General features: G+C 39.0%; 2 protein-coding genes and 1 long non-coding RNA gene across 4 annotated transcripts; all 3 read left to right on the forward strand.

Annotated features, from left to right (window-relative positions):
- Positions 1 to 5,063: 5,063 nt before the first annotated feature.
- On the forward strand, positions 5,064 to 5,899 carry LOC129374877 (uncharacterized). Its single transcript, XR_008607562.1, has 3 exons — positions 5,064 to 5,094; positions 5,169 to 5,264; positions 5,847 to 5,899. It is a non-coding gene; the product is annotated as an uncharacterized LOC129374877 (long non-coding RNA).
- Positions 5,900 to 6,751: 852 nt separating this feature from the next.
- LOC129374656 (semaphorin-4D-like) lies at positions 6,752 to 14,863 on the forward strand. Its single transcript, XM_055053173.1, is given in 10 exon segments — positions 6,752 to 6,926; positions 7,020 to 7,168; positions 7,697 to 7,719; positions 7,721 to 7,870; positions 12,248 to 12,407; positions 12,489 to 12,711; positions 13,874 to 13,992; positions 14,063 to 14,207; positions 14,445 to 14,710; positions 14,780 to 14,863. Coding segments are annotated over 10 exon segments (1,494 nt in total).
- Positions 14,864 to 15,881: 1,018 nt separating this feature from the next.
- On the forward strand, positions 15,882 to 22,804 carry LOC129374876 (semaphorin-4E-like). Of its 2 annotated transcripts, none has more exons than XM_055053558.1 (4): positions 15,882 to 15,930; positions 16,282 to 16,381; positions 17,966 to 18,111; positions 22,654 to 22,804. In XM_055053558.1, exons 2-4 carry the CDS (start codon positions 16,285 to 16,287, stop codon positions 22,693 to 22,695), a joined length of 285 nt encoding a protein of 94 aa, XP_054909533.1. In that variant the 5' UTR covers positions 15,882 to 15,930; positions 16,282 to 16,284; the 3' UTR covers positions 22,696 to 22,804. The 2 variants fall into 2 exon arrangements, with proteins under 2 accessions (XP_054909533.1, XP_054909535.1); XM_055053560.1 differs by lacking the exon at positions 22,654 to 22,804 and adding an exon at positions 19,642 to 19,723.
- Positions 22,805 to 23,009: the final 205 nt, after the last annotated feature.

Raw genomic sequence — 23,009 nt, forward strand, 5'->3', positions numbered from 1 at the left:
ATAAAGAATCTGGATGTGATTAAAACTGAACAATATGACAAAGAATGAATTACAAGTTGATAACAATGTTAAGATCTAATGATTATTAAAAGCAGTTATGGGTAAAGAAATGGATTAAAATATGATTGTTTTATTATTATGGTAATCGTACAGCATGTATAAGAATATAATTAAATATAATCAAACAAGTAAAGAATAGGGATAATTTGAGGGTGCAGAGGCAAGCCTGAACATGTCCTAAGGCAAGTCTACCTATCTGGTAGTTATTAACTGGAGCAGGGAACTATGAAAGAAAAGGACACATTGGGAGATGTGTTGGTTGATTTTTGTTTTTTTCTTGTGAATTTTATATGGCTATTTGGATGTTTTTCACTGATGTTGTAAATATGTATAGAATTTTTCTTACTATAAATATAAGGCACTCGCAACTGCAAACTTATAGTCTGTCAGCTCCTTCATGAGTCACAACTATCTTCTGAGAAACAAGCCCACTAACCTTATTGGTCATAAACCATTTACACAAAATTTAGAAATTTAATATACTTTTAGCTTTACAGAAATATTACAAACACATTCAAGTAATACCAGCAAAGAAATATGAGTATTAAGCAGTAAATTAATTCAACATACCAATATGTGTTCGATGATACAAATTAAGTTTTATTTCTACCAGATTTAAATGTAATCACCCAACACTCCATTTTCTTTTCTTAAAAAAAAAATACTTTCACAAAGTGGCTTTATTTCAATCATCCCTTCTGTAGGTTCTATAATGGAGTATTATGCTCAGGCTACAAGTATTTTTAAGTACAAGTAATCATGAGAATGCAGTCACATTAGCAGAATAAAGATGCAATTTTACCAGAACATCTTGATATATGAGAAGTCATTTTATTGAGAAAAAACTTAGCTAAAGCTGACAAAACCAGCTCAGTTCATGTGGTTCTGACACATTTGTCAGTGGTTAAGAGGATCTACTCTGTCACATTAATTGGCCAGGCAATCATTGATGTAAAAATAATAAACAGAGCTACTGATGTAGGAGTACTTCCAATGTTATTCAAAATTTGATGAAGCACACAAAAAGTATAGTAACTTATTATGTTGGTTAAATGTACCTCCTAGGAGTTTCCACTTGAAGGGGGTCATCTACGGGATTTAGTGCGTGGATTAACCACTTGTTTAAAAAATATTTAAAAATCCTGCAGAAGCATCAGCTTGATTTATTGAACTTAGTCAAGTTTTGTCCATTAATGCTTGATTTTCATGTATTTCTAAGTGGTCTGTAATACTGTAGTAAAGGCAGGTCGTTAACCCTAATCACAATGACACAACATAAAAAGATCAAATTGAAAGAGACCATGAAGAACCATGTATGGCCCCGTACTGGCCGTACATTGCAACTAATAATCCTGATTACTGCCATACAAAAACTCTTTACACTGTTCCTCCTGAGCTTCGGCTTTTTAAGTTTGACGTATTCAGCCAGGTGACATTTCTGCCTTCTTTCAAGCTGTCACCTGAATTCATGTGTGAGAAAAATCAGTCATTACTTTAATCAAAGCTAAGAAAGCACACACTCAAATAATTATTATTAGTAGTATGAACCACCAATAATGTTCATTATGGAAGAGAATGACCAACCCTGAGCATCCTTGTCACAAGACTGTCTCAGAAAAACAGTATCTTCAGTCAGAGGTTGTAACACAGGCTGCTACAGGAAATGCTTCCTGCTCACAGCCGTCAGCATCAACAACTCTTTCAAGAGACTTGAAATAATGAGATAAACATTAGAAACTAGACCACTCTGATATACAGCACTAAATGATGAGGAGCTAATGACTGTTCTTGCTGAATTGTTTTCAAATACTCAAAATCTAGATGCTGCCACAAGATGGCAGTAATAGATAACTAAACTTGAAATAATTGTCTTTGAAAAATACTGAAGAATATATGTAGCAACATTCAGAAAATTTTAATATCAGTATAAGCATATTTGGGTCCACTGCATCTACCTCACCACCAGAAATCATGACATTCAGGTGATAGAAGGCTGATTTAGTTGAAATCTCCCACAAATACTAAACAGTAATGGTCAATGCATATGACAGATGAAAGCTTATTAAAAAAAATATTCTATATATTTGGGGTTAATATCGGAGCATATTTCTGGTGTTTGCCTTGATTCCCAAATATTCTCAAGAATCAATTTCTCCCAGGAAAAACCTTTTACAGTTTAGTGAATTATGAAAAATTTTATAATTTTTTATGCTTTCTATTCTGAAAAAGCTGCAATTAAGAGATGATTATTCAGCACAGATGATGAAATGGCTTTCTCCATTCTTATTGCTATATTTTGAATTGATCCTATCCCAAACAGGGTTATAGAACTGAGCCTGGAAATCACTGACTGTTTACAGGATTACATAAACAGTTGATGGTTAACCAGCCATAATCAACCCACCTCTGTCCCTTCTCCAACTCTAAGCACCCGGCTCCTTCAGGCTTCCATCCATTCTCTGACCTCTACCACCAGTGAATGGGGAGAAGACCTCTTAAATCGTCATTGCAAACTGCTTGTCCAAGCTTATCGCAGTCCACAGCACTGTCTTTTGCTGGTGTTCGAGCACCAAAGAACTTTAATTCTTTCATGTCAATAAAACTTCTTAATTCCATTTTGTTGGTGGGTTTGTGAATCTCTAGGTTGGATTGACTGCTGTTGCAGAGATACCTCACCTGCGAGGAAAACTCTCCAGCAGGGTTTCAGGATTTGGGCTGAAACTTCACTCATAATCACCAGAACATAAAGCAGCGCTACATGACTCATCATCATGACCTCGACAGGAAATGAAGAAAACAAACACAACTTCTATGATGTTAAAAATAACAGTTTATTTCCTGTTTAATACAGACAATATAGCTATCAGATAGCCTAGCTTCAGCTGAGGCTATTATGGGTGGTTATATAGAGGCAATTTACTTCTGATAACTATGAGAAACCAAAACATGTTTATTTTAAAAAGAAACATTCTAATATCTAATGGGGAATAACTCTTCTTTCCAGTTGATGCAGAACTTTCGGCTCAGAACCAAATCTTTGTTGCAGTTCCTGTTTTCAAAAATGTTATCAGAAGAATTGCCTTTACATAGCCATCCATCACAGGTAAGCAATCACATCTTGTTTTATTTAAAGAAATTAAATGTCTAAGTCGACCATTTTTGATAATGCACTTCTTAAACGTATTGATGTTTTCAGTAATGTAATATTTTATTTACAAACAAACAGCTTAAATCCAAACAGAAATCTAAGGCTTTTCACAATGCAGCCTGAACTGTCCCAATTCCAATCTTTTTGAAGTAACGCCACCTGTATACGATCTTTTCATGACAGTCTGAAGAACAAAGGTCGGATTATTTTTGAATGCAACCCTGGCCACTTGGGTATCCCATACGTATCTGATTCAAACGCGACCTAATATCCAGATTGCATTTATCCCACCTGAATGTCACTGATACTTGCCAAACGTCATTATTCTGCATCCTGATACACAAGCGGGAAGACTAACAACAAACATGGCGGCCTATGAGGATTAAGTTGTTAATATGCTGCAGATGTGTAAGCTATGCTCCACTGTTAGCATACATGTTTGCTTCCCCCAAACACTGAGCACTTCTTCTTTTCATAGAGGTTGGGAGAAGACTGAGAACGCAGGCATTATTGCGCCCTCTGCTGGGCAATTGGGACACTTCCAGGTCATTTGCACGGGTCAATTCAAGCTGCAGTGTAAACACAGCCTAATAAATCATTCACAAAAAGTGTCAGAATACTTCTTGGCTGCGTTCACATTGCAGCTTGAAGTGACCCAATTCTGATTTGTATTATCATGGCCATTTCCACTGCTGTTTCCATAACTGTTATTTAAAATGTGTTTTTTCTTCATTTCCTGTCTGAGGGTATGATGAACAGTAAGGTAGCGCTCCTTTATGTCCTGATCATTATGAGTGGACGATTGGCCCAAAGCCTGAAACCCCGCCGGAGCATTTCCTTCTCAGGTGAGGCATCTCTGCAGCACCTTTGAAATGTCCAGATCAATGCAGAAGTATTCACACCCTGTCGACAAAAATGCTTTCTACGTTTTTTATTCTAATCTCAAAGTGAAATACAGGGAGTAAACTAAACTCAGAAGTCTCGAATTGATAGTCCGAGTCCATGTGTGTCAATGTCAAAACATTGAGAATGGCATACAGTAACGTCACACTGAGGTAAATATCTGATTTGTACAGTAGCCTGAGGATGCCGGTTGGATTCTTTCCCTCAGATGTTAAGCTGAAGCTGTTAAGGAGCCTGACTTTAATGGTTTGAGCTCCCTGCTGGTGAGAGAAGACATCGGTCTGCTCTTCATCGGAGCCAGAGGAAAAGTCATCACGCTCCGTTTGGATGACATCGCTGAAAAGACCGGCGAGGTAGGAACTGGGCTTGGGTGGAACGGGTTTGCGAACCTGAACAGTGCACACAATACTTAGGGATACTGGAGGGTGCCATTGGTTAAGTAATGAGTCGTCTGTTGTAACAGCAAAAAATCATATCAACACTTAACAATTATGGAAGTGATGCAATAAACAATTTAGTTCTATCTAGCACAACAATTCACTGAATATCTTCATACTTCATAATTAGAAAAATAACCCTTTTAGATCCCCAGTAGAGGATTAAATGTTGACTGTATATCGATATTTATATAGTTTGTTCATAGGAAGCATTATAATGTCATAACCTTTGTCTCAATAACATCTTCAGGGATTTTGGAGTTGCTCATTCACTGCTACACATAAAGCAGTGAGGGGCAGGTTTATGTGCTTTCCAGCCACATAGTACAATTTTATAACACAATTAAGTGATTATGTACTTTGGTTATTTTAAAAATGTTGTATATATTTCAAACATAACTTTAAAAAATTGGACTTTGCAACTGAATTTCTTTGCCAATGAATGGAGCAAACAAATTAACGTCCTGATCTGTTTTGTTTCAGATTGAATGGAGAGTGACCTCTGGAGAAATATCTGAGTGCTTGATTATAGGCAAGAGCAAAGAGGTACATTTGAGCACATTCACATGAGAAAATATTTTCTTAAAATGTTTTTGGAGAAACAACGGTTCTTCTAACAGGACTGTGAAAATTACATCACGACACTGCACACTCTGAATGACAGCAGAATCTTCACGTGTGGAACCCGGGCATTCAAACCTCTGTGCACACACCTGGTAGGTTCCTCTCATAATGCAGGCCCCAGGGACACAAAGGCAAAAGCTTTTTGTCATCCAGGATGTGGATCCACAGATTCACTGTACTTCATTTCAGCTGGGAAAATTTATACACATCCATGAGGCACCCAACACATATACATGAGGCGCAACATCATTTTAAACCAGGAAGCAGCACTGAGGTTTCTGTTTTACAATATCACTACATAGCGACACCTAATTGGCAAATTGTCCAGGCATATTTACTGCATCCTTTTGTATGATGCTGCACCATGTCATGTGGACACACATTTATATTCATCTATCACAAAAATATACAGTGCTTGTTTCCACGTATGTGAGACTTAAGGCTGGACTAGTGACACAGACCCATCAGCTAGGAAGATGCACTGGGTTTTAACTGTGTTGGCAGAATTTTATTTATTGTAATAAAATAATGGCATTAAAGGATGTAAAACAGGCTGCACAGAGATTTTATACTGTTCTCTTGGTTTTTTGATTCAATAGTCAGAATTAAAGCAAATGCATGGAAAATAAGTAACACCATTTCTAAATATTCTAGATTATTTAATGTTTCTTCAGTTGTTCAAAGGAGGAAAAGTCAGCATGGAAACCACAACTTCAGAGGGCAGGGGAGAGCACCCTTTGACCCCCATGAAGACTTTGTCTCCCTGATGAATGGTTGGTGCAACACTTTCTCTCATGTCCCTCAGTGTTCATCTCATTGAGCATTGAGAAACGTCATCATATAAAATGTTTAGTTGTTCTCCTACATCTTCATAGTTGTACATTTGATCTGACCTGCATAAAACATCAACCAGTGAACTTGAACTCTTCCTACTTCTGAGAGTTCGCTCTCTTCTTGATGTTTCAACAAATTAGCAGTACTTGGACTTTGAGCTGCAGGATTGTAACTAGATGAAAAAAATAGGAAATTGGAGCAAGAGACAAAACAGCTACCAATGGCAGCTGTATAAAATGAGAATTCGCCTGTCTGCTTGCTGCTGTCCGTAAACACGTTTTACTCTCAGAACACCGTTATTCTGCAAAGATGCCATCTGTCTTCTCACTGCAGCCGAAATATTCCCACATTAATCCCTTAATGCTCTCTAAAATTAATGCTCTCTATTGTGGCATCACCCATGGAAGGATTTCTTATTTAAATGGGTTCATTTTTTTGAGGGATACACTCCCAAGAGAATTGTAAATTTTTCTACCAGCAACCCCTGCTGTCCTCTGAAGACCCCATCAATTTTTGAGTTTAAAACTTTTTAATCAGCTGCTAAAAAGCCTAATTGAGTTTAACTCCTTTCCTGTCTTGCTCACATTTTGAAACTGCCTCAACCTGGCTTTGACAAACAGGACATCCTCACCACATCCAGTTCAAGACTAAGGCAGATTCTTCCTTGAAGCTGTTATAAATTTTTTCTCTGGAGCTAAACAGCTGCAGGTTTATTGTGTCAGTAAATCCCACCCATGCTCAAGGAATGTTTTTCAAAAGATCGGTTTCAGAAATTGTAAAACTTTTTCTTCTGCTCACAACAGAAAACACATTCTATACAGCTGGTTCTGTAGACGTCATAGGAAGAAAAAAGGCTTTCCTGAGAAGCATTCCAGAGAGCATTTCTCTCTCTACTGAAGATAAAATATCTTGGTTCAATGGTAAGTTGACAGCTTGACCCAGTTAAAGGTTCTTTTACTTCAGATTCTATCCTGTGACATGTAACTCCATAATTTTCAATGTTATGAACTCAGACCCCATCATGATTTCCATAAACGTTGCTGAAACCAGCAAAAGTTCAGAGAACAGAGAGGATGACAATTTATTCGTGTTCTTTACTGAGATTGCCGTGGAGGAACGACGCAGCAACCTCCGTTTGTCGAGAGTTGCACGATTGTGTAAAGTAAGTTATTTTTAGCATATTTCGTAAAATTGTCACTATGTTGTGACAGTATGTAAGAGGATAAGCTGTGAAAAGATGGATCTCCTCCACATGTTTTCTTTCCTACTAATATCTGAAGAAAAGAACCGCTCCTGAGCCACCCGGACCCAAAACAGCCAATTGGAGCCTGGAGGAAGGTCTTAGCATTGCCAATAATCCTCATTCACATGCTCATCATCTATCCCCATGCTAACTAGCTTATGGGCTAAGTAGCTCAGCTGCAGCACAGCCGAAAGCAAGGAGAGAGGGTGGGCTTTGAGGCGCCTCACAAATGAATGACTGAAAGCACCAAGACCCTCCTCCTGGCTATGGGTAATTGTTTCGAGTTTGCAATGGGAGCATAGGCAAAAGACAGAGTTAGGTTTTTTTTAAGCTACATCCTTAAAAGATAGGATGCAGCGGCTCACTCAAGATAGAGATTATCCATAAAAATATTTTTATGACGATGACATATTGCAGCTTTAATGTTTGATATTTGTGTTTATTCAGGGTGACTTGGGAGGCTTTGTAGTTTCGGAGAAAAAGGACTTCTTTCCTGAAAGCCCGTTTAGACTGCCCGTTTGGAGAGAAAGGTTCAATATCTCTGTTGCAGAGTGTCTTTCTTGTCAATGATGAAAATAATGTGACAGAGAGCCTCTTCTATGCAACATTCACCTCTAGTCCGTAAGTAATGTTTCAATGTGCAGAATTCAGAATATTAACCTCGTCGTATGTAGCTTTGTGACTGTACAGTGATGAAAATAAATTGATTTTGATGTTCAGTTGCCACAGTTAGAGTAAATGACCCCTGTCAATTCCCAGACATTTGTAGAAAATTTGCCTAATCAAGGATTTTTCTGGAGAGTACATCTGAAACATTTGAAAGAAAATTAAACTTATGAAGCTGAATTCCTGGGAGCAATGCTACTACAGAGGGTCTGGACTCTTGATAATGGAGAAGCAGCTGCTTCCTGGTGGCACAGTCAAGAAGGACCAAACGGCTCCCTTAATTTCCTCCGTTGGCATTACTAAAACTAAAAAGCATATTTGGAAGTATAAAGTGTGTACAATTTATAAAGATGAAACAATCATATAGCAAGATAATAATCATACATACAAGTCACTGATTAACAGAAAGGCTCGACCGCCAGTGATCCCACATTCTGGACTGGACAACATGACTGAGCTTTGTGAAATATCTGTTAGTATCTGAATGATGTTTGTAGAAATACAGCCTCCACATAAACCTGTTCACAAGTTTTTGTAAGACAGCATAAAAAGTGGAGACACCAACAAATACCTGACTAGCACTAATCCATCTTGGAATCCTGAGCAGCATCCTCATTCCATCATTATATGCCACTTTGAGTTTCTGTAAACTGCTTTGTTTATACTGTCTCCAGAAGTGAGCAGTATACAGAGGAGTACAAAATACAAAATATTTAAAGGTCTGCCGGGACTCAGCTACTTTCATCAAGATAAGCTATTTTCACTATCAAGATAGAATCACATCAAATTTAAAATATTTAAAGGTCTGCCTGGACTCAGCAAAATACTTTCAAAAGAGCTACTTTCACTATCAAGATAGAATCACATCAAATTTAAAATATTTAAAGGTCTGCCTGGACTCAGCAAAATACTTTCAAAAGAGCTACTTTCACTGAGACAGAACACATCACAAACTTGCATACCAGCATGTCAGCTTGTGCATTCAACAAAGTTGTCTTTAAATGTCCATATCATCAGTCAGATCATCAGTTATATAATGTCTCAAATATCTGACAGCAGTAGACTCTGACTTGTTCCAGATAGGGATAAGTCAGGAAGTACCAACTTCTGATTCTCCTTGGTTCTTGTAATGATAATATTACTTTTCAAAGAATTGTACATAATGTTATACTGTTGACCATTCTGTGAGCAAGTCCTTAATAATTTCTGAAGACCAGCACTACAAGGACTAAAAAAACCCTAAATTATCGGCATACATCAGATGGTTAATTATGGTCTCATCAACAACACATCCTGTCCCACAGTGCTGTAGCCACTTTGATAAATCATCCAACTATACATTAAAAAGAAGAGGAGACAAAATACTTCCCAGTCTCACCCAGTTCCTTATTTTAAAAGGAGCAGACAAAAAATTAACCCAACTTATGTACATTACCTGAGGAGTGTACCACAAGGAAAAAATTCAAACAGATTAAGGAACCCCTCTGTTGTGTCGCTTACAAAATGTTTTATGGTTAACCCAATCAAAAGCCTTCAAGGCATCAATAAAACAAAATATTTTAGAGTTGTGCCTATTCTACAAATCTAAAATCTCTTTTAAAGCAAAGACATACATATCTCTGCCATGCTGTGATTTAAAACCAAACTGGTTATCTGAAGTAAGGAGAAAATGTTCTACCTTACTTGATACAATCCTCTTCAGAACCTTGGATAGTACACTGGCCGATAATTAGTGTGAATGCTGTAGTCATTCATACTCTTGAGTTCCTGTTCCTCTTCATTCTTTTTTTATTTTTATTATTCTGGGTGCTCTTTTATTGCCGCGCTTCTTCTCCTACCGACTTTGTGCCATTATTTCCATTCAGCTTGCTCTCCTAATGTGAACTGTATCTCTTGATATTCATAATCTTCATACTTTTTATGAGTTTTTCATCCCATAGAAATGGGGGAAGCAGCTACATCCTGTGGCACAATTGAGATTTACAATATGAAATGTCTTGTGTTTCACAGTTAATGTGTCAGGCCGGCTTCAAACACTTTTGCCATTTTTACCAAAACTATTCAGCATTTACACTTGCATTTTCATAGGAAATGCACTTTCTAGTTTTTTCAGCTTTATCCTTTATAATAGCCACTAATATAAAAGCTAAAAGTGAATCAGGTAAAGTGCCATGGACTAAAAAAGTAAAACTCAGAGTAAGCAAAGGCAAGAGTTCTCCTCTTGAACATTTGAAGTGCTGAGCAGACATCTCATCCATACCACAAGCCTTATGGTTCTCTAGGATCATCACTGCATTATACATTTCTTGACCTGAAACTTTCACATGCTCATCATGTGTAATCTTGTCTGCCATAAACAGGGAGATATTAACCTAGTTAAACGGTTCATAATAATGCTTCTGCCACATCTGAGCAATTTGCTCCATGTACGCCATCAATATTAGTTGGCAGACCTGTTTAATAATTATTCATATTCTTTCTTTCCGTCAAGAAATCATGTGTGCAGTCCTTTTGAATTGTTCTTGCAAGCAAATTAAATTTCAGTTTATTCTCATTTCTTTTAATAAAACCTAGGGCATATTTAAAATTTGCATTTGCCCGTTTCGTATTCTCAAACAGAAGATCGTCTTCTGCCAACGCCAGCCTTAAAGGTCCGCTTGGCCTCAGCATGAAGCTCCTGACCCTTCCAGCCTGTTTTTGCTTTTTTCAGCTTAGTCTTATGCAATGCCCTACTGGAGACACGACAAGACTTCAAAATATTGTCATACAAGTTGCAAGACTACACCATGTAGTGGGTCTTTACAGTTAATGTAACAACTTGCGACAGCATCCCGTGGCAGCTCAATATCATTCAGGAAAGAGCGAGACTCAGCTAAATATACGTCAAAGTCCTTCTCAGTCAGATTAGACCAGTCTCGTTTTCACTATTGTAAGCAGACTGAACAGCAGGTATATTCGCAATATTTACAGATAGAGAAAGAGGCAGACGATCAGAAGTAGAGAGCTCATAATAAATCCTCATTGAGTCTGTGGACTGGTGAGTATCAGCTGAACTTATCTAGCCATGAGGAACAGGTAGTAACACCTTACTGGATAGAACCAGACTACTATCAAGATAGAATCAAATCAAATGATTAACAAATATTGAACTGTATGACCCACAGCTGTGGGTCATACACGTCCATCACATCTTCACATTCAGCAGTGACATGAGACACGTTGAACCTTCTCTGTGCTTTAGTAGAGCTCCTTTGAACTTCTCTTGGCAGACCTGTTTTCATAAAATGAAGCTGACGCAGTCCACTTAAAAGTCGGGGTCCAAAGAACATAAAAATAAACGGGGAACTGTTCCACAGGACTGTCCGGAACTCAAGGAATCTTAAAAATTTCAAGATTGGAATCGATTTTTTGACATGTCACCGGCTTCCCCACTTTTTGAGCAAGAAAAGAGCATCAGGTGTCAGTGTCGAGATTAAGTACAAATTATGTTCCGAAAACACTCACCAACCTAATTTAGACCACAAAGATGTGTTTATCGGTGCTGGTACCAGTTATTGCCATGTTTTGGCTCTGTCAACATGATGCATCATTAAACTCTCCGTTCCTGGGCTGTATAGCATATATTTCTGAGGCTTTTCTATTCCTGTCTTTACTACTTTGGCTCATGTCAGGGATTTCGGGAGATTCTCCAACAGCTGGACTTGCGAGTGGTGAGCAGATGTACTCAGCTCCTGTGACACTTTCTCGCAATGTGTTCACATTACACTGGCCCGTTGCACTTGACCGTACGAGTCACAGTTCTCGATTTTAGTCATCCGGCAATCCAGAGCTGTCACTACCGCTTCCAGGTTCTCATCCACAGTGGCCTGGGTTTCCAAGATCTTCCATAGGCGAGACATGTCCAGGCTCACCTGCGCCACCTTGCTTGTGGAAGTACATCCAAAAGTGCGAAACAAATCTCAGTATGTTTTCACTATAATCATTAAGCACCCTGAAACAGTCCTTTTGAGCAGCTTTGGGTTTTGATGAAATACATCAAAGTTGTGCATAATTCAAACAATTGGCTCTTTGACTCATCAAGAAATTGAGGCTAAAAAAACCATTTCGTCCTGAGACAAAGTTCTCATTTTTGTAACAATGAAGCTCAGTAACTAATCCTCCACTGTCACTTTCCCACCACCAGTTTTATAAATGTAGATTTCACATTTTATTTGAAACCTGTTCCAGTTTGTGACACAAACCCATATTGCACTGCCATCTTGTCACAAAGATGATGGTTCAGAAACAAAGACAACTGTTCCTGAACTGGAATTAACAAGACCTCATTCACAGGTCATCCAACTCTACATCCAGTTCCTGCAGTCAGTCCGCTGTCTGTGCCTACAAGCTATCAGACATCCAGCAAGTTTACAGGGGGAACCTTCTGCATGAAGTAATTCCTGGAATTTGGGTGAAGGACTTAGGAAAAGAGAGCTACACCTACCCTCGTTCAGTAAGCACCAAACCTAAACTGATGTGAAATAGTAGTAATGAAAATAATCCACCTCATGTGATCTCTGATCTGTATTATCAGTGTATTAATGATGAAATGCGAGCCAAGAATGTGAAGACCTCTCACAACATCCCAGATTCAACCCTTGTATTTGCGAGAAACCACCCTCTGATGGAGGGAGGAGTGATGCCGATCACTGGGAGGCCCCTGCTGGTCCAGTCTACGGCCCAGTTCTCTAAAATTGTTGTTGACAAAGTAACATCTCTGGATGGACAGCAGTACAACGTCATGTTTATTAGCAACAGTAAGTAACTGGACCATAAATAATGACTTACATCTTGCCGTTGGCAGGATCAGTGTGGACAATGGTTGTATTAGTAAATGCAAAACAGCTACATTACCAGTTTCATTCTGTGAATATAACAGAAATCTTTGGGGTTCCATTCGTTACATTATGTATTATACTGATTAATTTAGCATGTCATTGAGAAAGAAGTTGTTAACTTTTCAATGTCATCTATTCATCATGTTATTTATTATTTTTTAACTGCAATAGTACCAAATTAAATATTTAACTCAACCTAAATATTACATTATCTATGATATCCATTCTTTAAATGGAGGGATCTCTCTATTACGTTTACTTGTTCTGAGGCATCCTCAGCTTTTTCCATTCTTATATTATTCCACTAAAGAGTAATTATTTTAAAAAGGTAAGCAGTACGGTTTAGACACTGATGGCTGTTGTTAGAAAGAGAACTTGAAGGCTATTTCAGTTGCAAATGTGTTCAAAAATGTTTTGCAATGATAAATGGACTTAACTCATATGACGCTTTTTCAGCCATTATGACCACTCAAAGTGCTTTACACTACAAAACACATTCACCCATTCACTCACAAATGCACACACATTTATACACTGATATGCAGACCGGTAGGCAATTTGGGGTTAATTTGCCCAGAGGAACATCGACATGTGGCAGGAGGAAGCTGGAATCGAACTTTAAACCTTCCAATCGCAAGATGACAACTCTGCCATACCGCCACAGTCGTCACAATGACCAACTTTTGAACCAAGAGCACTTAATCTTGTCACTTTAATGCCCACCTTAAGATTTGAGCAACAAAGACAGTTGATGTTGCAACTTGAGAATAACAGTTCAGCTGAATGCAGGGCAAACTACGATGGAAATTGAATGTGGTTTATTTAAAAAACCAATTTTGTTCAATAAAGAATTTAATTATTTGGTAATTCCATTTCTCCATTTAGTTTTGACCTAATTATTTAGGATGTAAATCTCCAAGGTTGCTATATAAATATTTAGTGTGCACACTAAATGTATGAATGAATAATGCAGTGGTTACAATTTCTTTGATAGACTAAATAACCCAAAGATATTGCTGTTAAATCATCACTGTAACTTTCCAAATGGCACGCAGAGTTAACCTCTGTTTCTGTCCTTCAGACTCTGGTTGGCTGCAGAAGGCGGTGTGGTCTGGTGATGATGGAGGGCGAATCATTGAGGAGTTGCAGCTGTTTCAGGATCCTCAGCCCATTCGCTTCCTTCAGCTCTCCTCTAGAAGTGTAGGTTACAGCTACATGTCTGTAGACTAAATGGACCTGGAGCTAACCTTTGAACTCTGATGATCTGCAGGGTCAGCTGTACAGTGCAACTAGAACTGCTGTTGCTCAGCTCAGTGTGAGGGACTGCAGCCGCTACACATCCTGTGCCGACTGCCTTACTGCCAGAGATCCATACTGTGGCTGGGACCGTCTCAGAGGCCTGTGTGCTGTTGCTGGTGCTTCAAACCTCTCCATGTATGTCACACTAACTAAGACATGTTCACTGTGTGCTACATTTATAATCAGAGGATTGAATTCATTTGTTGCAGGATCCAGAACCTCACTGATGGTGATGTTGGAATCTGCCCAAACTCTCATTGCAAGTATTCCCCACATAAAGCTCTTTACACACCTTTACCTTAGTGAGGAGAGTAGTAGGAGAATTTTTATGGCTGCTTTGGCTTCTCCCACAGTGTCAAAGATTATCGACATCCACCTCACAGTTGACGTGGCACAGTTCCTCCCCTGCTCCCCTGACACCAATCTCCCCATCAGCTGGAGCTTCTCTGGTAACATCCTTGAGCCCGGTCCCCGACACATTCTGCTCAGCCAGGGACTCGTTTTAACACCTTCCTTCACTGATGAAGGCCTTTACACCTGTGAGACAGTGGAAGTAGTTAAAGGCAGAGAGCACAGGATAGCGGTGATCTTGTACAACATTAAGGTTTCTGAGGTTGGGGTAAAATGGTTCATCGCTATAGTTATATCTGCTATACCTATTTTTTGTGCACTGTGTTTCATGATAAAGATATACACCTGGTGGAAACAGAATTCTCAAAATGATGCTGGCGATATTAATGTTGAGAGTGACAGTGGCAGTTGGGAATTCTAAGCAAAAGGGATGTTAAAACAGTAAATTTATAGTTTCATAACAGAACAAGCCACTTCTATTTGACTTTCTAAAGTACTGTAGACAACCCAATGCAAAAATAAATGACTGAAATGATTATAGTGTGGCTATCCATAACTGGATAGCCACACTATATACAGACTCTAAAAGCCTATTTTTTAAAATAACAATGAGCACTAATTAAGAACAAATTACAAAACTATATTTTCTTTTTAAAATAAAAAAACATGGTCTGCAATCTGTTTTAGATACAACTCCTCTGGTGGCAGTTTTAGCTTCATCTGGTTCAATTTTTGTAAAAAATAAATAAAACCAAATAAAGAATGTTTTTGATATTTAAATATTAATCAATGAATGTAAACCCCATTTCAGATCTATATGGAATTACATTGAGTACAGAGGAGCAGGGATTTTATTTTTATTTTTTTTTTATTAGATTTTCCACATAATGATTTTTACATGATGACCTTTTAGGTATTTTTCATGGCTGCAGATGCACCACTTGCTGCAAATGATCGAGTATTCACTGTGGAAATGATGTCAATTTATCTTACGTTTTAAGATGCTAATATGCTAATAATTCCATAAAAAAACAAAGGCTTCGTATTAGAAAAACTTATATGTTGATTATATGTGCATGTGTGAATGTATGTATAAATTGATTGATTTAATAGTGTAATAATCAATATATTTATGTCTGTATTGTAAATATTTCCTACATTGTTTGCACTGTTTTGGAGCTGGCTTTATCACACTATGAAATGGTAATTCTATTGCCACCTTGTCTGAACACCCACTTTGCAAACATGGGATACAGAAGGTCATGAAGGATGCACCGGACGTTTCCTTCAAATCTGGGGAAAAGGACGCATGTGGTGAATGCATTTGGAGGAGTCATTGAATTCAGACAGTCCCTGTTGCCATGCTATGATGCAATCAACCCACAAATCTGGCCTTCAAAGGATGCTGCCCCTGCTTTTAAAAATAAACATGTTTTGGTTCTCTGAGTTATCAGAAGTAAGTTGCCTCTACATAATCACCCATACCAGGTAAGCCATCACAACCTTTTTTTACAAAATGAATGTTTTAATCCACCGTACTCAAGAATGCTCTTCTTAAGCGTACTTACTGTTTAAATAACGAAACAGCATAAAACATAACGCATGGTTTAGTCATTATCTAAGCAAGATGCTACAGATGCTAATGGAAGGATCAGAGGTAAATAAACTTGTTTGTGAGATTCATTTCATAATTCATAAATCCAGAATATTTCAGAGACATTTCAGCTAACAACTTCTAGCTATAATAGGCTGTGATGTCCAACTTTAAAACAAGACAAAAACTGCTGTTTCCAAAACAACTGGTATATAAAATGTGTTTTTCTTCATTTCCTGTCTGAGGGTATGATGAAGAGTCAGGTAGAGCTCCTTTATGTCCTGATCATTATGAGTGGAGGATTTGCCCAAAGCCTGAAACCCCGCCGGAGCGTTTCCTTCTCAGGTGAGTGTTCTACCTGGACTCTATCTTGGGAGTGGGATTCTCTCTAGTAACCAAGGAAACAGAGTGAAAACCAATAGTCCATTTTTGTAAAGCAAAGTAAGTATTGACAATGTATAAAAATAACAGAAATAGTTTGCTAGTTCAGCACTGCAACACTGCCAAGTGTACTGAAGGAAGTAAAAACAGAGTGGTCAGAACAACAGGATTAAAGTCCTTTTAGGCACCGAACCAAGTTATTGTCATGTTTGATTCTAATTTTCTAACCACAGGAGAACTGGAATTAGTAAAAGGTAGTTTATTGAGAAAAAATAATTAAACGGGAGGAAGCGATTTAGGTCCAGGGAAAAGGAAGCTCATGGAGCTGAGGGAGCGCTGCGGAAGGAGCAGAAGAGATAGTGAGTTTACAGGTAGTCAGAAATATGAGCTATGGTGATATTCAGGAGAGATCTTACTTGTGATGGTGAAAGAAAGCTGCGTGAGGGGGGGTGACCGGGGACTCGGAGGGGTTTCGTTTCCATTCGGCTGGGCTCGGGTGATGACCAGGGTTCCAGAGGCCAGACAGATCGAAGTGGTTTCGTATCACTGGTGGTGGCTGTGGCAGAGGGGAAAACAGAGGAGCGGACCAGCTGCTGACTGACAGATCCTAATCCTGCTTGAGGTTCTTCGGCGGAGATGAAAGCGGGACTCGGGCAACCAGTGGGTACAGTCCACGGCGTCACGAGGAAGGAACAATCCAGAAAAAAAACCCACAATGAGGTCTTCACGAGGTGGTTCCAAGAAATGTCTCAGGAAACAACACCTTTAACAGGAAAGCAACAAAACGATTCTAAGAGTTGGTTTACTGGCAACACTCGGGCGCAGAAGTGCAGGTAGTCCACTCCTCTTATCCCTCGGGATAATAGACGATGATTAACAGGTGTGCAGAACCGCAGGTCCGCCAGTCGGGAGGCTGCCTCTGGCACCATCTAGTGGGTGAATGATGGCACTGCAGAAAAAAAACATAAAAAAACCCCATCAACAGGAACAAACACCCCGAGATACCTAACAGTTATGCTCTAAAGAGGATGTTCCGTGGAGAAGTCAGCTCCAAACTAATATGTGCATGTGTGAGCAAGTGTGTGCATATATAAAAACAACTTTTAGATAAAAATTATTATATCACATTATGTCAATAAAAGTGATCTGATTAAAATAACATTTAAGAAAGTACAACCAAAACATGGAAACACAATCCTCTGACATGAGGCACCTGCAAACACAGTTAAATGTCCAGACTGTTGCAGAAGTATTCATACCAAATAAACTTTTCCACATTTTGTCATATTGTAAACACAAACTCCAGTGTCTTGAAAAGGATAAAAATAATACCAATGTAACATGAACATTTTTTTTACCCCAATTACTCTGATATATCTAAATAAAATATAGGAAGGTCATCTAAATTCAGAAGTCTACCAATTAATAAATATGGGGTCCATATGAGTGTCAGTGTCAAAAACATTAACACCACAGTAACATCACACGGAAGTAAATGCTCTGATTTCTAAAGTAGCCTGAGGATGCCGGTTGGATTGTTTCCCTCAGATGTTAACCTGAAGCTGTTTGAGGAGCTCGACTTTGATGGTTTGAGCTCCCTGCTGGTCAGAGAAGACATCGGTCTGCTCTTCATCGGAGCCAGAGGAAAGGTCATCATGCTGCGTTTGGATGACATCACTGAAAAGACAGGCGAGGTAGGAACTGGGCTTGGGTGGTGAAACATAATTGAAAATACACAAAAAGCAGAAGGAGACTGGCGGGCCATTTTTGGAAATACACAGTCAATAATTAACTGTAAGAATTTGAGTTATTTAGCCTGTCATGGTGGTTGTGGAACAATGGGTCAGCTCTCCTCAGTTCACCCAACCGGTGTTTTGTGGACTTGGAGAAAGCGTTCTACTGGGTCCCTCGGGGAGCACTGTGGGGGGTTCTCCAGGAGTATGGGGTAGCAGGCCCTTTGATACGGGCTGTCAAGTCCCTTTGATACAGGCTGTCAGGGCCCTTTGATACGGGCTGTCAGGGCCCTTTGATACGGGCTGTCAGGGCCCTTTGATATGGGCTGTCAGGTCCCTTTGATACGGGCTGTCAGGGCCCTTTGATATGGGCTGTCAGGTCCCTTTGATACGGGCTGTCAGGGCCCTTTGATACGGGCTGTCAGGTCCCTGTATGACTGGTGTCAGAGTCTGGTCGACATTGGTGGCAGTAAGTTGGGCTAGCTTTCAGTGAGAGTTGGACTCCACCAGGCCTGCCCTTTGTCACCAATTCTGTTCTTTACTTTCATGAACAGAATATCTTGACTAGCCAAGGTGTTGTGGGATCCGTTTTGGTGGCCTTGGGATCGCATCTCTGCTTTTTGCGGAATATGTGGTCCTATTGGCTTCATTGGAACGTGACCTGAAGCTCTCGCTGGAGTGGTTTGTGGCTGGGATGAAGATCAGTGCCTCTAAATCCGAGGCCATCGTCTAGAGCTACAAAAGGGTAGAGTGCTTTCTCCGGGTTGGGGGTTGAGGGTGTCCTTCCCAAGGTGGAGTTTAAATAACTTTACGTTCATGAATAAAGGGAAGAGAGCAGGAGATGGACAAATGGATTGCAGCAGTATATGCAGTGAAAAAGCGCTGTACCCACAAGTGGGCATGGCCAAATCTCTCTACAGCACCAGCTAATGTGAGGGATGTCACCCTATTTGCTTAATTTTTGGTTTGGACGGAGTCATGAGGTGAGACTATAAAAGTTATCAAAAAATTTAGCTTTCATATTAGTTGAGCTGGAATGGCTGAGCAGCAAACTTGGCATACTCAAACAAAATGCTGTAACTGTCATCTTAGCATAAGTTGGCATGTTTTGATTGTTTATTCTGTGCTGTATGACTTTGTGTTTATGATGTAAAGCACTTTGAAATGCCTTGCTGCTGAAATGTGCTTGACAAATGAAATTTGATTGATTAGTGATCATTAATTGATGATCACTATATGACGTCATATGCTGACGTCATCTAAGCCCCACCCCCTCAGAACAGGAAGTGACTCTTTTTTCTTGCCTTGACCTAATCAAGTCAGAAAGGACAGTCTTGAAGCATTGAAGGTCAGATGTTATCAAAAAAAATTGTACATCAAAGCATGTGACCATTGCCAAGTCTCAAATCTGACCATTTGCCATCAATCAAGGTGGAATAACTTCCTCATACGAGCTCCCAGTAGCATCAAACTTCATTTGTATCATTACAGACCAGAGCTCATCACGCTCACATGGCCGTTTTCTGACATCTTAGACCTGCCTCCTTTCAACCTGTTTCCCTACAATGTTTCTTCCTTTTACTCTGTGGTTTATGTAGATTTCAACTTGTGTTAAATAGAAATATTACAACTTGATGGTAAATCCTTTCAATACTGTCTGCTGTCGCCAGCATTTGGGGGGCTGAATGGCAAATTTTAATCCCTCACTGTTTGCATATGGTTGTCTCTAAATCACAAGACTCATCCTATTTGCACTAAACTTGTTGGGATTGACCTGTATTAACCTTTAAAGAGCCTTTTATTGCACAATTACCAGCCCTGCCTTAAACCTCACAATTCCCATGGATTGACTACTGACCAGCTCTCTGTCTAACGGGTCCAGAAAATCTCTAAAAACTTCGAGTCTTACCCTGAAAAGAGATAATCTGTCTAAGCTGGTGTTGAGAGATTCATCTAGCTTTATCTACCCACAATCCAAAAGTTATGACCCTTCTCAGTTAAGAAGCAATCAGTTGAGTAGCTCTCAAAACTGCATAACTCCAATAACCACTTTTGTTAATGGCAGCTCTCTCTGTCAACAGTGAACACTTATTACTGGCTAGTCAACTTGTAGTGGCTCAACATAAAGCCCCAAGGTCATTATTTTACAAACACTAAGGGAAAGTCTGAAGCCACCACATTTCTAGAATCATGTTCATGTGTTTTACAAAAAAGAGAAACCAGAATCAATAGATGACTCAATTAATTTCACTGTCCACAAATCTCATTAGAATTTTAATGCATCTTTATTAAGCAAGCCTTTAGCAGAGGTAAATGACTAAAAGATTAATTATCAATGATTACAAGTTAAGAATTAAAATCAAATTAAGCAAAATCACCTCAATTCTTTCCTAACTTCTTTCCCTAAACTGTATCACTAATTTACTGAGTCAGGCTTTGGTGTGCAGTTCAATGCATACTCATACTCTCAGCAACAGAAGGTTTTCATATCTATGGTCAGTCTTGTCTAGCCAAATCCTCAGTTGCCTCGAAACAAAGCAGAGCTAATTGTTGTAATTTGAACACACAGACCTCATCACTCCTGTGACCTTTGTCTAAACCCCAAGTTTGTTGCAGTAATCTTGAGATCCTTGGGTGGCGTGCAGAGCAGTGGTAAAATAAGCAATCAGGACTTCCCCTGCCTGTCTAAACTTCACAAACTGATTCAGTTACAGTTCTTTATTTGCTGTTTCACCATCACATTTCATTAAACACAATAATATTTTTATGTATTTCTTAAAACATAACTTCTTTTAATAATCATCTAAGGTTAATTCTATTATCAACTTTTAATTCATCATTTTTCATTGTTATTCATTTCTCAATCCTCTCTTTATTACATCAAACTCTTTATATGATTATCAATAATTAAGAATACAAAATTAATTGCTTTGTAATTAACAGTAAATTAAAATATAAAAATATGTTTTATAATCAGTAAATCAAAATGCAAGATTACTTCAGCCTTTCAACTCTTTATAATTTGTTTTCGGCATTAACCTGAAAAGATCTCACCTTTTCAGGTTAATGCAGAATGCTTCCATATGACCAACTGGGTTTGGTCATATGGAAGCGTATGACCAACCCCAGTTTTCACGACAAACCCAATTGCTTGAAATTGTAATTTGACTCCACTGCACCTCATAGGTCATTCCAACAGCTATGTCAACACATCAAGCAATCTTCACCTGGTTTCAGGCTATTGTTATCTACAATTGAGCTTTTGTTTGTGTGCTGTGTGTAATGCTCATCAACTACATGTCCTGGAAGAATAAAACTCAAAAACATATTGGCAGTAGTAAAGTGAGTTGTGCCAGTACTGAGCAACCAGATTGGGAGGTAGGGTTCTGCAAGTGTGAGTTCTGGTCCTAAAAACCAGAAAAAGAGTTAGTGAGGTCAAACAGGAGAAAACATACCTGCAACTTTAAGTTATGTAAAGAATACGGGTTACAGTTTTCCCTCTGGATCTCATGTATGGCCCCATACTGGCTGATAGTAAACTACTTGTTTGCAATAAGGAGCAAGAAAAAGATTGGAGGCTAAGAAGCCAAACTGAATTCACTTCTTAACCTATGCAACAATATGCAGTTAAAATGAAGCCTAGGCGTAAATTAAAACCGGAAGACTCTAGCCCCACATGCATCATCCAATCGGCACATCCTGCTAATCACAAACGATCCATCATCGCTGGACCAAGCCATGTCATGGCCAATAAGAGACCATGCCCCAGTTGATAAGAACGTCCACCCAAGGTGTCTTTCCGCTTTGCTGCTGCGCTCAACCCACCTCCACCCTATCTCCACCTCCACTGTCCTGGCTCTCCATGCATACTTCATTCACCGACCGCCACCACCAGTATCGGGTCCCGGGGGATGACATTCCTATCAGTTTTAGTTTTGAATTTCTCAGAGGACTCAACACAGAAACCAGAAGCATGGAAATGAGACCTGGGGGTAAACCTGTCACTGGAGGATTGGCAGTCTGTCTGTATGAGGGCTCAGAAACGAACAGTTAACGCATGCTTAAGCTTACTTCGATACAAAAGTTTAATGAGAATCTATATTACACCAACTAATTGACATCAGTACAATCCAAATACCAGACATCCACAAAATGCTTAGAAGAAAAAGGGATTTGGTATCATTGTATCTGGGAATGCAGGAAAATAAAAAAAATTGAAACATCTTGTCTGAAAGGATGTTGCACTGGATCCGGTTTTTCTAATTGTAGGTTTGTATCTGAAAAATATTGTTTATGACATGTGAACAAATGTTGATTGGTATGTGTCTACTTCAAGCTAAAAGACTGACAGCACTATTATGGAAGAACACATCAAGACCAGGGACCAAACAAAGTATCAAGCAAATGCTGAAAACTTTGCCTTTGAAATGCTTAACATATCTCCAAAAAGGGAAAAGTGATTTACTTGATTTATTTGGATACCCTTCTGGAATTTTGTTGAAGGAGTGGACTTGCCTCAGGATGAAGAAGACGGCTAAAGACTAATGTCAGAACATGATGTCAAACCAGGAAGCCTCAACAATGGACTATTACTTTCCGTATACTTAAAATATAGATATGTAACTAAGAGTGCATTTTTTACTCTTGTTTGTATTTGTTATATGGCATATATATTTGTAAAAAAAAAACAATAAAATATATTATTGACAAAAAACTAATGTTCATTATGGAAGCGTATGACCAACCCTGAGTATCCTCTTCACACTGTTGCAGAAAAACAGTGTCTTCAGTCAGAGGCTGTAACACAGGCTGCTAAAGGGTTCTTCCTGCTTACAGCTGTCAGCATCAACGGCTGAGGG

This window comes from Poeciliopsis prolifica, unplaced genomic scaffold (assembly GCF_027474105.1).
Source record: "Poeciliopsis prolifica strain line A6 unplaced genomic scaffold, Auburn_PproV2 SCAFFOLD037, whole genome shotgun sequence".
NCBI lineage: Eukaryota > Metazoa > Chordata > Actinopteri > Cyprinodontiformes > Poeciliidae > Poeciliopsis > Poeciliopsis prolifica.